The 15,350-nt window shown below is 37.3% G+C and overlaps 1 protein-coding gene across 1 annotated transcript in view; it reads left to right on the top strand.

The window, feature by feature from the left end:
• The window catches only part of Dlg2 (discs large MAGUK scaffold protein 2), a 1,821,467-nt gene that overhangs the window by 1,128,297 nt on the left and 677,820 nt on the right, over nt 1-15,350 (top strand). Inside the window, 1 exon segment of the mRNA XM_032895287.1 lies at nt 2,291-2,344. Coding sequence (XP_032751178.1) covers nt 2,291-2,344 — 54 coding nt within the window.

Raw genomic sequence — 15,350 nt, 5'->3', positions numbered from 1 at the left:
TATTCATGTAACAAAATATAACCTATAAGGAAGAATAAAGATTAAGTAAAAGCACCAGACCAATTCAGTTTAAATTTAGTGATCAATGCTATGCTTGATAATGAAGACCAACTGTAATAAAAAGGCAATTTTTAAATTTATTTAAAGATAGGATACATAGTCCCTTTTGTGACTCTCAGGGACAAAATCAAAAGGACAGAGTCATCAAATGAGACATACAATATAATATAGAAAAATGGATAGAGAGGCAAACAGACATGAAAGCTAAATAGAGAGTAAATAATAGATAATATAGAAATATAAATAAGATAGATGATAGACATGATAGATAGATAGATAGATAGATAGATAGATAGATAGATAGATAGATAGATAGATAGATAGGTAGGTAGGTAGGTAGATAGATAGATAGATAGATAGATAGATAGATAGATAGATAGATAGATCAATCTAAGATTCAGGAATTATATAGCTGCTGAGTAGGGAAATAGTGAATTTTGTTACCCTTTAAACCCAGTATTTACATTCCAGTTTTCATCATTTTTCCTGAACTTCAAGTTTTTCATCCTTATAAGGCTATAGTGATAATAATGTCTTAATCTAGTTTTCTGGTGATTAAATGAGAATATGTTGTCTGTATCACATATATTCAGCATATATATATATATATATATATATATATATATGCGTGTGTGTGTGTGCGTGTCTGTGTCTGTGTGTATGTGTAATAGACAGTGACATTTTTATTATTACAAACTAGCATAGCACTGAGATCTCTGAAGTCTAAATAGATCACCAACCATCATATATGTGTGAATGTTTATATTGTTATATTTAGCATTAATCCTGAAATGTATTTTCTAAATTGCATTCAAGTTCATACTCCCCTTGATGTTTAGCATTTTTTAACATGACCACTGTTATTTTCACTCTGTGGAAATAACCTCCGTGGAGGTAAATCAGTCAGAGGGTCTTATTACAGGGTTTTAACATCAAGAAGTTGCTGCACCAATTTTGAGCCCATGTCTTCTGACTCAAAAGCTGTTCCACATACCAAAATTCTGTTTATAGACACTATTTTGAGGTTTGGGTATATGTGATCTAACTTTCTCCAAGGTCTCTGTCACCCATGAGGTACTTATGGTAATTAATAACATACTATGAATATCAGGTTGACCTACTGCGTAAATATGTACATTAAGTTTATGTTCATTATTCCTGGTCTTTTGAGTTAAGAAACAGAATTTTTGCCCCACAAAACCTACTGGAATGCTGTGAGTCTTTTGATTAGGATTCCACTCACACAAACTGACATTACAGAGCTGTTAACTCTGTTAACTCCAGAGGGCACAGATAATGAAATGTCCCAAATGTTGAGCCCTTGCCAAGACACTGCACTGCATAGGACAGCTCTCAATTAATCATGATGAGAGTCTTTCCCCCATATCTAAATGAAATCTCTAATTTGGGATAGAGATTAAAGATTCTTTGGGGAATGCAGGAAAGGTTGATGTGAAAGTTCTAGAAACTTGAAAATAAAATTAGATCTACTCAATATTCGTGAAGTCATGTCAGTGACGACGCAAATAGATTGTCATCTCGTATTTTCCAATGCCCATGCTTCAGTACACCTGTATCAACCTTCCACTGGTTCCCACTCAACTTTGAAGAAATTACTGGAAACTGTACAAATTGTTTTAAAAATGGAAGCTTACCATATCAAATATGATCTTCTGTCATCTCTGATTTTTAAATTTTGTCTAATATTCATGATCATAAATACATAAATGTAAAAGGATGATGTAGCATATGTACTAGATAAATATTTGTAAGTGAACCTTTGTTTCATCAGTTAAGTATACTGATGTACACCGGCCTAAATATCAGCCAAGATTTGCTTGTGCTTACTTAAGAGAAAAATCAAATTTCTTCAGCAAACTCATTTTATAAAGAAATGGCACACATCTAACTCCTAGCCAATTTAACAGAAATTCCCCACCACTTAGGTAGCACAAACCCTAGGTTGTTGTTTAAAATTTAAGAGCAAATTGATGTGATTTTCTATGAATGTTTAATTTAATTTACTTTATTAAGCATTGGGGAAAGGTACTTGAAGAGAGGGGAGTTGTGAGAACTCAACCTTCTTATTACATCATCCAACACCCACTCGGGGCAGGTGCCAGACCTCAGGAAAAGCCTGTGGTGATCTTTGTTAAATAAAATAACAGAATTGGTCTCTGAAGAGATTATTGGTAACTTAATTTTTTTTTCTGTTTTTTTTTTTTTTTAGGCTAGCCCTGCTCCTATAATTGTCAACACAGACACTTTGGACACTATTCCTTATGTAAGTAACAATTTTATTAAGACTTTATTGTAAAAGTCTGGTGGTACACGATTAGCTGAATTTAATAGTTACTGCATAATTAGTTCTATTCAATTGGGATAATATGATAAAATGATATGCATAATTGGTTTCGTGAATTTTCTTTTGTTGTTTCCTGAACCTTGGCTAGGTCATACAAATATTTCTCTTTCATTTGTATTTTCAGAGTGGCCAGTCATGAGGGGGAAAAGTATAGGCAAATGTGTTTAAAAAATGGTTTGAGTGCTAAGTGATTCCCTGCAAAGAGGCTAGTAGCAGACATGGCAAACATTGTGTTTCTGGCTAAACAAACATTTGGAGAAATTCCTATTGCATAGCCTGGAACCTGGTTGATAAATAAATAGACTCTTTGGGGCTCCTAATAGAAATGGAAGGAAATTTTTACAGAAAAAAAAATTCACAGAATAAAATATACAAATTTGTGAATATGCGGACTATGGGATGCCAAGGGCACCACTGAGCATGAAATAAGAGGATGGATAGACTACAGCCTGGGACACTGAACAGAATCCTTATGGTGGCCAAAATGTGAGGATAGACTCTACCTCTAGAGACCAGCAATACGTTAAGCTGTGGGAGAATGGCTGCTATTGTGGATTTCTGTGAGTGTTTTGCGATGGTTGATAGTGGTGACAAGACAACCACACATCCCTGCAGATAGATGGTGTGGAGCAGGTGGAAGGGTCAGTGGGATACATGGCAACAGATTCCTGGCTTTTAAGTGAAGAAAGCATATGAAGTTCTTATAATTGGCACAGAGCAGGTACTTGCTATGCACCAGATGTTCCCAGAGGCACTAAGCACATCCCGGACACAGACGAAGCAGAGAACTGTGAAACATACAGAACACATAGCTCTCTAAAGGGGACAGGAATGACTTGAGGCCATTTTGACAAATCATGTAATGTTTCAAGAGAGATTGAAACTGTAAATCTTTATGTAAGCATTTACAATTCCTAAAGATAACAAATAATACGTCCCAAAGTTCAAACAACAAATTCCAAACAAAGGGTGTCTCATCCATGGGCCACCCTTTGAGAAATACAGACCTCACAGAACTGGAAGTACCACGCAGGCTCTGCGAGCCAGTACTCAGACACAAGGAGCAGCATTCAGAGCTAGAATACAGGGCTGGGACTTGATTACAGAACAATTGACTAAACTGGGACACAGGGTCAGGGCAGAAATAAAAACAGGCTTAGCTTCAACAGATGCTGAATCAGTGGAAGGTTTGAACTAGCGTCTCTTAAGTCTTCTTGAATAAGACTAGTTAAGAACTAGAAGGTGAATTTGTTAAACCCCCTAACATGAATTTAGTAGGCTATGCAATGTTAAGGACTCTGTAGAATTCAAGAAATTAATATATTAAAGTCCCTTGGTATCTGCTACATTTTTAAATCATTCATCCTACCTTCTTTTCCAAATAACTAACATTGTTATAAGTATTTAACAAACGCGTCTAATTTAGTAATCCTAGCAATTTTGTTAGGATTCTATTAATTTTATATTTTAAAAATTGAAAAAAAAATTGTGTGAGGTTCAATGTGTGTTTTGAGCTTTAATAAAGTTTCTTTTACAAGAGGCCCGGAGGGCCAGGAGAATGCTTCCAAATATAGAGCAGTATTGGGTGGGGACAGGGGCAACCTCTACAAAATCTCAGAGACCTGGGCTGCGAGAGGCTAAACTGGATGCCCCAGGGAAGAGGGATGCTTGTGAAATTGATGTGATGGGTGAGTGGGTAGGGAAGTACCCTTTCAGAGGCATGGGGAGGAGAGCAAGGGTATGGGATGATGAACCCCCAGGGTGACCAGGAAGAAGGGCAACTAACAGAATGTGGCTGGGTATGGGAGGGCCAGGAAGGGAGACAATATTTAAAATGTAAATAAATAATATAATTAAAAACAAAACAACAACAACAAAAACAAAAAAATCTATAGCTCCTTCGCCTGGTGGGGGTGATTGAAAAATTGAGTCCTAAGGAGGTTCAGGAACTCCTAAGCATTCTGTGCTGTAAGTAGAGTAAGAAATAAGCCTAAGTATCCTGACTATTGCCTAAAGGCTTTTCAGCCGCTTTCTTGATGCCCTTTGTGTTTCTCTCCTACCTCCCTACATACTCAACCTCTCAACTTCAGAACAAAGCTTGCTTATATACCCTGTTGATGCATGGAATTTTGCTAGAGAGAGCTTGCTACTACAGAAGCCCTGCTTCAGCATAGGGCCCCGCTTATGAAGGAATTCTTTATTCTAAACAAATCTGTTTGGCATAAGACTGTTGACAAAGCAGAAGAGTAATATGTTCTAGTCACCTTTCAGTTCCTGGGATAAGACAATTACCAAAGGCAAGATGGGGAAGAAAGTGTTAACTTGACTTATCAGGTTACAATCCATCATTGAAAGAATTCAGGGAAGGAATGAAGTCAAGTCAGGAGCTTGAGTTAGAAAACATAAGGGAATGCTGTTGGCTGGTTGCCTCTTTGATTGACTCCCCAGTTCATGCTAAGTTAGTATTCTTCTACAGTTCAGGTCTACCTGCCTAGGGATGTCACTGCTTACAGTGGGCTTGAACCTTCCATATGAGTTAGGACCATCCCCCACAGACTTGGCTACAAGACACTCTGACCTGAGCATTCCTTCAATTGAGACTTCCTCATTTAACTTAAGCTGTTCCAAGTTGACAGTTGACAGTAACACAGACACTCTGCTTTGTAGAGGTAATCATGGATCACAGAGGGTTGGTTTGACAAATAGAACTACTTCTTGTAGTGAATGGATATTATTTCCAAGATTTCTATTGGAGTCCTCGTGGTTTCATTGTGAGGTACAGGCATGTAAAAAAGGATTATCAATAGGCTCTAAACACAGATTTTATATAGACCTGCTCAACTGATGTCCCAATTGATTAGCTAGTAAAAGCAGCCACATATAGCCAATTAACCAAGTTGCTCTTATTCTCTTAAATGTCAACTCGATATCTATCTTTAATTATACTCCAAGCTTTCTTTTTCTGATTAATCATATATTTTCACTAAGTAAAAACCTCTTTTTGATTCTTTTAAGTGTAAGGTCTATGGAGAGGGATGCTGAGCAGCTCAGAATGATGAAAACATAGGCAATTCCATTGTGGTATGTTCCTAAGCAACCCACTTAATCTTTCTGGAGCTATATGAATCCATAAGACATAAATTATAATACCGACCTCAGAGAATGAATGTTAAGGAAATTAAATTGGGTTTTATATATGAAAATGAAATCATGGTTGTTTGGCTTCTAATTAGTAAAAATGTGTGTGATTTTTTTTAAAAAAAATACTGATTTATACAGCAACACTTGGCTAAACTCTGAGAGAATCTGATAAATATGGATATCTTCTTCCAGATAGAGTAGCTGTGAATGAGATGTTTATTGAAAATTGCAGGTTTAGTGTACAGCCATTACGGTGGATATCTTTGGCTCTTGATATAGGCTCAGTGTCCCCCCCCTTTCCCTAATGCACTTGGTAGGTAACCTTGAAGAATTCACTGTTCCTTTCCGAGTCTATTTTCTATTTTCTCATTCCCCAGTGCTCTCTACTTTGTTTGCCTCTTTCTTTCCCATGTTCTACTTGTTCACATAATTTCAGCTCTATTTAATGAAAAAATGACTTCAGAGTTCCCCGAGGTATTTTAGTCATGTTGCATAAGAACATTTCCTTCTTTAAAAATATTACCTGAATGACAAGTTTCAGCTTGTATTTTGAAGTTCCCCTCAAAAATAATGTCCTTATATATAAATGTACTAATTTTGCTGATGAGTAAATTAGATTTTGAGATGTAAACGGTTCTAATGAAAATGGTTTCTTAGCATATATTCAAAGGCTAGTCAGACTAAAGGAAGTGTCCAGAGTCAAAGGAAAATTTTGTGTCTAATGAAGGTACAAGAGATATTTAGAAACATTCTGATTTTTCAAGAAGGTATGGAACATTAGAGTCTTGCTATCAATAAGGTTTTCATGTTTGTTTTCCCTAGAAGCCTAATTACACATACTGTCATTTATTTCAAGGTCAGGTATGACTCTGCATGTGGCACAGCCCAGCCTTGCATGAAATGTATGAGTCTATAAAATTTAAAATCTCTCAAAGAGACTCAATTGGACAGAGTGGGGTTGGGATGGGGGGAGAAATCTTATTTCAAAACTCTATTTGCTACATTTTTCTCATGCCCTATTTAGACATATTTTTATGCTAAAACCCCAAAATATTCTGTTCAGAATGTACGAGTGTATGGACGAGCTCAGCTCTCTGTGGCTCTCATGCCTGGATCCTTCTCTGATGACATACTTTATCCTTCCAGCAGGCATGTCAGAGTCAATAACGAGTCCCTTCTGCTTTCTGAAAAATAAGACTAATTGAAGAAATTCTAGAATGTCTTGTGTTCCTCCAAACCTCTCTAGTGTTCAACTGATAGGTTGGTAGTTCTTTAGAAATGAGTCCTGGGAAGCAGAAACCTTGAGAATCACGAGTCTTCAATCTCTGCCAGTAACTTGGAAATCAATTACTGCAAATGTGCCATATTTCAGGCAAATTTAGCATAGGCATTGCATACCAAAGCTTCACTTAATGCTTACTGCAATCCCATATAACAACAGTTCTTGGTTTATAGCAGCCATGAGATCAGCGGCATAAAGCAGTGATAATCTATTTCCCATATAATCTGGTCCTTATTTCATCTGTGAAGCATGAGGTGAGCTGGATCAGAAGATAGAATCATGGTGAGTACACAACAGTACAGGACCACAAGTCAAATCTTGTAGGGCCTCTGTCTGTGTTGAGCTCACTCATAACCTATGGTTCAGAACAAATCATATTGCTGCACTCAAGAAAGAAATGAGTAAATGTATGATAAGCCATAAACCGTAACACATCATGGCTTTAGAGAACTATCACATGATACAGGAGTAGAAACTTAGCTTGCATAAATAGAAGTGGTGGGAGAGAAAAGGCCATCAGTGTTAAGTTCGTTCTTTCGGAAAGACTTCCAAGAATGTAGAAGAGGTAGGAAGTAGAAGAGAACAGAAAGGACAAAAGAAGAATTAGATTACAAAGAGTATGAGAAGGCCCATAGTAGTCATCACTTCCTGAACTTGGCTCAAGAAGATCACTTATGTGAAACGCACTGGGAAACAATCGTGACAGTATAACTTGCCAGACAAGTCATTGCCTTGCAAACATCGTCATAGTTTTGCAGCAGAGGCCAAGATGGTGATGGAAAAAGTAAAATAAGGTAGACCATATGAGTGAAGGAAGAAAAGTGGATGAGAGAAAAAAATACATATTCTTTGGATTCTGGAGCAAATGAACATTAGTATTGGTTGGCAGTAAAGGTTCATTTGGGGAGCTGGGGAATAGGTTGGAGACTGAGAGGTGTCTGTTAGCAAGATATAAACTACGCAAGTGCCTGGTATGAGGAGCAGAAAGGTGATAGGAAAGCTCTCTTAGGAACAAGAGGTATTATAGAAGTGAGGGATAACAACATCCTTAATTGTGAGGATAGACACTCACAAAATGATTTCTTTAGATCACTGTGTACAATAGCAGAGCCTTGTGATACAGGCTTGTGTTCACATGGAAACAGACAGCTTTAGAGAAGACATTTACTATTTTGAACCATCTTAGGAATGATTACTCCTGGTAAAATATCTTTAGAAGGGTTTTATGAGGTTAGTGCACTTATCCTGCAGCTAAACAGGTTTTCTTATTTCTTACTGCCTTATGAGCACTACTAAAACTTATATTGTTTATGATGGCTTTATCTAAAATATTGCTCAGAGATGAAAAATTCTTACCTGTCAGAAAGCAGTTTAATTTTGGCTAAACTGTGCTCATGAGGCAAGAAAAATTCATCCATAGAGGCGAGGCCATCAATACTTATTCCACTATCGAACCTGGCCAATTTAAGTGCATTTCTCAAATGTCAAAATCAGTAGATTCCCTTACTCTTTAACTTGTCATCACACTCTAGAGGCAAGATGTGGAGCAGAACTATACTGTTCATATGGTAATATGCATATGAAGTCTCTGGAGACTTGAAGATGTACAGAAGCCTTAGGGCACAGCCTGGAAGTTTGCATTGCTGACAGACTCTCACATAACGCTGATGTTGTTAAACTTTCTTTCTCTTAGCACTGAATATAATGACACAGACTAGTTTTCTTTTCATGCATACCTGGGTTCTGAGCCACCAGTTAGTATGTGTCATTGGCTTAAGTCATATTGTATGTCTAAGCCTTGATTTCAGTTTGTGTAAAGTTAGTTTAACATTGACCTTGTAGAGGGTTTCATGAGTAGTCTGCTAGCGTGTAGGTGTTTAATTAACATTGATCACAGCCAGAAAGTAGGGTGAGGCCATGCCTTTGATTAAGTAAAATATTCCTACGACTTAACCTTGAGTTGCTACAAGAATACAGAAGGCATAGCTACTTCACATAAGACTAATAGTTATGCTGGCCGACTACACACCCATATCCAGAGTTGTGCACGCAGGGTATGTGTGGCCTATGGACGAGCAACAGCAGCAACATTGCCTGGGAGCTTATAATGAAAGGACTCAAAGGTCTCAGACAAGACTACCTATATTGAAAACTATTTAACAAAAGCATAGAATGCTTGCATATTATTAAATCTTAATAAGTGCTACTAGGAAGACAGAAATCCCTTTCTTGGTTTGGGATCCTTATCTTTTTCCTTTCAACACACACTTTTCCCTGACCTTGTCCAATCTTCCCATTTTTTCACACTTTTTAACCTTACATTTTTGTGCATTTTTTGTTTCTTCTTTTCATTAATTTATTTGTTCTCTTTACATCTTGATCGCATCCCTCTCCTCCCAATCTTCCCCTCAGTCACTACCCCACACCCCTCACATTTTTCTTTGAGAGGATGGAGACCACCCCTCCAGGTATCACCCCACCCTGGCACATCTTGTCACCTCAGTTCTAGGCACATCCTCTTCCACTTGCTCATAGGATCTAGTCAGTTCAGTTCATTGGATATACTTAATGAGCATCTGCTATGGGCTACTAGTTTCTAGATTCAAGTTTCTTAAAGAAGCTAACAAGTCTGTTAGTTGTTAAGATAATATACTATTATAAATTTATCTCTTCAATTACATGAGCCACATTATCAGTGCTGAAGAACCAGTATGGGTAATGGACACCATATTAAGTATTGATGTTAAAAAGAGGATGTTCTGGAACAGGGGCTGGATATGAGGTGTACTACCTAGCTTTTTGTCAACTTGACACACACTGGTATCATTATAGAAGAAACTTCAATTGAGCGATTTTCACTGCTAGATAAGTCTGTGAGCAATGGTATAGTGCATTTTCTTGACTTTTGATTAATGTGGCTGGGCCCAGCTCAATGTGGGCAGTGCTCCCCCCAGGATGCTATAAAAAGGCAGATGGAGCAAAGTCATCAATAGCAAACGAACAGGCATCACTTCTCCTTGGTCTCTGCATCAGCAGCTGCTTCCAGGTTTTGGCCCTCTATAAGACCCTGCCTTGACTTCCCCCACTGGGAGACTTTCATATGGAACTGAAATGAATGTAAGCTGAAATAAACCCTTTCCTCCCCAAGTTACGTTTGGTCATGGTGCTTAATCACAGTAATTGAAACCTTTCCTAAGACATGAGGGGAGGTAGAAGGGGGAAAGAAGGGTAGACATAATGATATTTTGATCTATACATTTATGACATTCTCAGGAATAAAGAAACGTAAAATAAAGAAATGCAAATGATAAAATAATGAAACTATTACATGTCTATTATTCCAGAAATTTCTACAAACAGAACTGCCAGATAATGACTTAATAGTAAGTCAATTAGATAACATTTACTTTTCAAAAGTTAAGAGACCAGGGCTAGAAAAATGGCCCAGTGTGCAAGATCATTTATTGCTCTTCCAAAAGGGCGGAGTTTTAGTTCACAAATTCTATGCTTTTTGAGCTGCTCACAGTCTCAAATAATTCCAGGTTCTTGTACTCGTACACACACATGCACATGCACATGCACATCTACACGTACGCACGCACACGCACACACACACACTTACATAAAGCAAAACACATGATTATACCACACATACACAAAAATAATACAATCTTATGTAATGACTATCTATAATTATATTACCTAATTTGTTATCAACTTGTCCTTCCAACTTTTGTGAGTTGTTTTGTTTCCTTTACTTTGGGGTTATTGCTAAATCTATACTCAGTACTCTTTCAGACTCATGAAGTGTCCTCATGTTCAGAAAGAGCATGATCTCTGGTCTCCTGACTTTGATCTCCAAAACTCTCATATGTGGCAATAGAAGTCAATGTGAATAATTACTAGACATTTTTATAAAATTTCAGTTATTCTTTCATTATTTCCTTAGTGTGAAATAAAAATAAATCTCAAAACTGGGTGAACATTTAAATAAAATTAAATTGACCTACTGACCCACTCACCATCCTACTTCCATGTTTCTTCTTCATGCTACTCTATATAGTAGTGGGCTGGCTACTCTAGATAACATTACATACTCTGAGGAAACCTTTTATAAATATTTACTCTGTATGTGTGTGTGTGTGTGTGTGTGTGTGTGTGCACCTGTTCTGTTTTCATGCACATCAGAAGAGGATATCAAATCTCATTATAGATGATTGTGAGCCACCATGTGGTTGTTGGGAATTGAACTCAGGGCTTCTGGAAGAGTAGTCAGTGCTCTTAACCACTGAGTCATCCCCTCATTCCCCAGAAAGCCTTTATTTTAATCTGCCACATTGGACTTAAAGTGGAAGATAATGGGAAAATTAACATTTGTCCACATAGAGATTATTGTTGGTGAGACGTTGCCATGTAGGTCCTTTTTCTAGACATGGATGTTATGAAGGCACATGATGCCTATACCTAGGCATAGAGATGTTTCTGCTCAAAGATGTTTATCTTGTCACAGTAAGATCTGAAAAAGTCTGAAATAATCCTGGGAAATATGTGCGTAGCTGCCCAATGACATTACTTCTCAAGAAGGCTTCTCTTCTTCATTACTTCTCTTGAGGCTGTTAGAAAATCCACAACCCATCTCAGGGCTATAGCATCCTAACCTTAGAGATTGGGAGCCTTTTCCCTTACCCGTAAGTAGAGATGATATTAACTATCTCACATGGTGCATGACGTAACCTCAACCAGAGGGATGTTGCTCTCGAATTTCCAATGTACTTTTCCTACTTAGTTGAGACACTAAGGTGAGCTAAAGGGGAAGTGAAACATAAGTAGGAAATAGTGTATACAGAAGAGACAAATAAAATACTAACTAACAGCACACAAAGTATAAATATAAGACACTGTACGATAATTTGAAATGGTCTTTAGTCTTTTTATAAATCATTTGGGCCCTTTCAAAAATACTATCATAGTCTATTGAAGAAATAATAAGTTAGAAAACAGGATTATGCCTGTTGTAAAAAAATATGCTTTAAATCTGCCTGGCTCCTTCCTTCATATCCTACAGGTTTCATCCAAACTAATGCTGCTTCTGGGAAGGGGAGGTTAGAGGTCCAATTAGATTTTATAGCTCTTGGATGAGTTTTGAGGGAATTAATAAGAAACACTGAGGATCCAGAATTGTCACTCTCCCAGGATAGATGGTACACTTCTTCAACAATAGCGTCTTTTGCCCAGAGGATGCTGAAGATGATGCACAAAGAAACATGAGAACTTTTACCACTACAGTTTTATATCATTTTTTATTGCTGCATTTTATGCATTATAATAAACAAAGCAGTATTGTAATTATGAGGGAAAAGGCCACCCTACAGGTTAGCCTTTGTGGGAGATGCAAATGCACTCACTGTTTGCCAATAGGAATATGCGGGAATGAACTAAGTGATCAATGATAAGTGAAAGTTCTTTTCACATAATAATTATGCCAGTCATTCATCTGCACGATTAGTGTTTGCCTTGTTTCTCACTGTATACCAGTAGCTCCTAGCATGCAGTATTAGCCACATAGAATTGTTCTTTGCTTGGCTTTAAGTGTCAAGGACTACCTAACCCAGGTCTCTAAACATAGTAGGATATGAATGAGCATAGACTATGCCACTGTTACACCCAATTGTGTTCAGATTGAAACATTTTAACAAAATGACTATTGTCTGAAAATGTGTATTAATCTGGTAATATATGTGTATTCCCTTTTACCACATGACTCAAGGGCATGTAACCACCTGAAAGTGATGTCAATTTATTGGCCTAATTTGAAAACTGACATGTTCATTCACAACCTCTTCCACCACACTGTGACCACATAGACTAGTGTCTTTTCTTTGTCAAGTGCACTTTTGAAGAAAATTAAGGCAGTCCTACAAAGATAATCCTGGTTATTGGGATGAGAACACAGTAGTGAAAGGAAAAACCAGGAGTAAAAGCTAGACCTGAATGAAGATATGAATAATTCAGTAAGTAAGAAATGAGTCTTCTTTCATTTGTACGAGCATCCTACTTGTATTAAACTAAAACACTACACTTCAAACAAAAGGCAGAAATACATAAAACATATTTCATGGTCTTGGGAATAAGCCTTGAAGCTTCAAATAATTTGTCAAGTTGTTGAGTTTGTTTTGGTTTTTGAGACAAGGTTTCTCTGTATAGCTCTGGATGTAATAATATTAGACTAAACTGGCCTTGAACTCACAGAGATCTACCTATCTCCTGAGTGTTGGGACTAAAGGTGTGCACCATTGCCACCAGGCAAATTGGTGAGTTTCTAAACTGACTGCTCTATACTGATATTTTTTAAGGACTAACTCTTGGGAGATGACTACAGTTACTTACCCTCTGGGAAATGAGAGTGATATCTTGCTTCAGTGGAATACTTTCCACTGCATTTTCAGTTCCCCAAGTGTCTCATACCTCAGTCCTAAATTATTTCTCTTCTGTTGTCATTGAGGAATTCCAGGTTCATCTGAACATCTGAAAATCAAGATGAGCTTCCATTTAATGAGAGCAGCTTTACTGATTTACAAGATGTGTTAGGGGAAAATGAGTTTTAATAGCCCCAGTTTCTGTGAACCGCCCCCAAATGGTGTGTTGCCCAAAGATGTTTTATTTTGAATAATCAATGACATGAACCAATGAAAAGCAATCTCCTGAGGTTCCATATGGAGGAAAAGAATTCATGAAATATGAAATCCTAATATCAAATAACCTGCAATGAAGTTTAGAAATTTTTTGTTTATTTTTCTTTTCTTTCTTTTCCCTTCCTTTGGTGGTTTGTTTGATTGCTTGTTTGTTTTTTTTCCTTGAAGGAGTTATGCTCAAATAAAGTAGACATAGCATTTTAGAAATATTGACATTGTATTCTAGGAATGAAGATTCCCTCTTAGTAGGTCTGAGTATAACGTGGGCAAAAGTTTGAGGTGTTAACCAGCCCCCAAGATGATTCCTTAGTGAAGTTGAGTTTAAGAATCATTGTCTTAGAGTTAGAAAACAGGCTTTCCATTCTGACACAGAATCTTAAAAATTGTAGAAGAACTTGCATTGATAATTACTTTTGGAAGAATTCAGTAATGACTTTGTGGAATAGATCACAAATCCCTAAATGATGTTCAAATATATAGTCCCTTTACCCGGTGTGACTCTGGAAGGTTACTTGAAGGAGACTGCTTGATTCATTGAATATACTCCTTTCGGGCAAAGAGCAAGCTTGGTCCCTGTCTAACTTGGACACTGACTTAGCCTTGCTAACACAGCCATCCATGCAAAGAACATGCTCCAGGTTCAGAGATGTTCAAGCTACTAAAACACCCTCCAAGGGTTGTTCCTCTGACACGTGTCACCATTTATGAGTCGTAATTGGGTTAATTAAAAGAGGAAGCATAGACAGAGCTTGAACAGCATAGCTTAAGGGCTCCCAATGTTGCAAAAAGAAACTTACAAGTTAATTCATGGCTCTAACTTTTAGGTCATGATCATATCCTGAGGTCTAATGTTATGAAGAACAGTAAAACATCAACCTCTTCTCAGACCCGAGAACTCAAGAAACTTTCCTCATAACCCACCCTTGTTGCCTGTGTCTAAAGGCCCATTTCACCATCTTTCTATGTACTTCATGTTTCTTTGGTAGCTTGGTTTAACACTTATCTTCTTTGGTATGGAAATGACTGGCTCCGTTAAGATGAAATATCATATTGGTGTGACAGAGGGCACAGATCTGACATCTGGAGAACTGGTTCTTGGAGTGAGAAGCAGCAGTGCTGCCTCCTTAGTGGCATGAACTCGAGAAATTACTTAACCTCTCTGAGCCTTGGGTCCTTGTTTGAAAATAATGTGGGAAAGTAAAATTATCTCATCATGCTGCTATGAGAATGAACCAGCTTCATTCACTGTTTGACAGGAGGGTCTGAACAATAATAAGGTATTTTATTTTATACCATCTGGCATTTTGCATATGTTAATCTCTTAAATCCCAACAATAAGCTGTGAGAAGTATGATTGTGGTCTCCACTTTTAAGGTGAAAAATCTCAAGCAAAGAAATGACTAACTTGTCCAAGGTCTCACATTAAACACTGAGGTCATTCAGCAGGGGTAGCATTATCCTTCTGATTTTTAGTAGTCACAATAAAAGTTAATTTTCTGAGTTCCTTAGAGATGGGGAAAAGGGTAACGTTCAAAATCAGCTAAGGTTGTTATATACCTCAACAAGAAAAGATGGCAAAGCTACAAAAGTTGGGGGGACTCAAACGTGGACAGCTGGTGATGATGGTACTATGTCTAATAACAGAGAGATTGTGATCTGAAATAAATGAATGCAAACTCCCTAGGCAGCATACTTCCATGATGCCTATTTTATTTTATCCTGAAAATATCTATGGAAGAAGCCATTATTTTAAGGCAAAAGAAGCTAAAAGATATTTTGAGATGATGAGATTCCAACGTTTATGTCATTG

This window comes from Rattus rattus, chromosome 2 (genome assembly GCF_011064425.1).
Source record: "Rattus rattus isolate New Zealand chromosome 2, Rrattus_CSIRO_v1, whole genome shotgun sequence".
NCBI classification, from domain to species: domain Eukaryota; kingdom Metazoa; phylum Chordata; class Mammalia; order Rodentia; family Muridae; genus Rattus; species Rattus rattus.
Note: the sequence above shows the minus strand (reverse complement) of the source record. Positions and strands in the feature narration are given on the sequence as shown.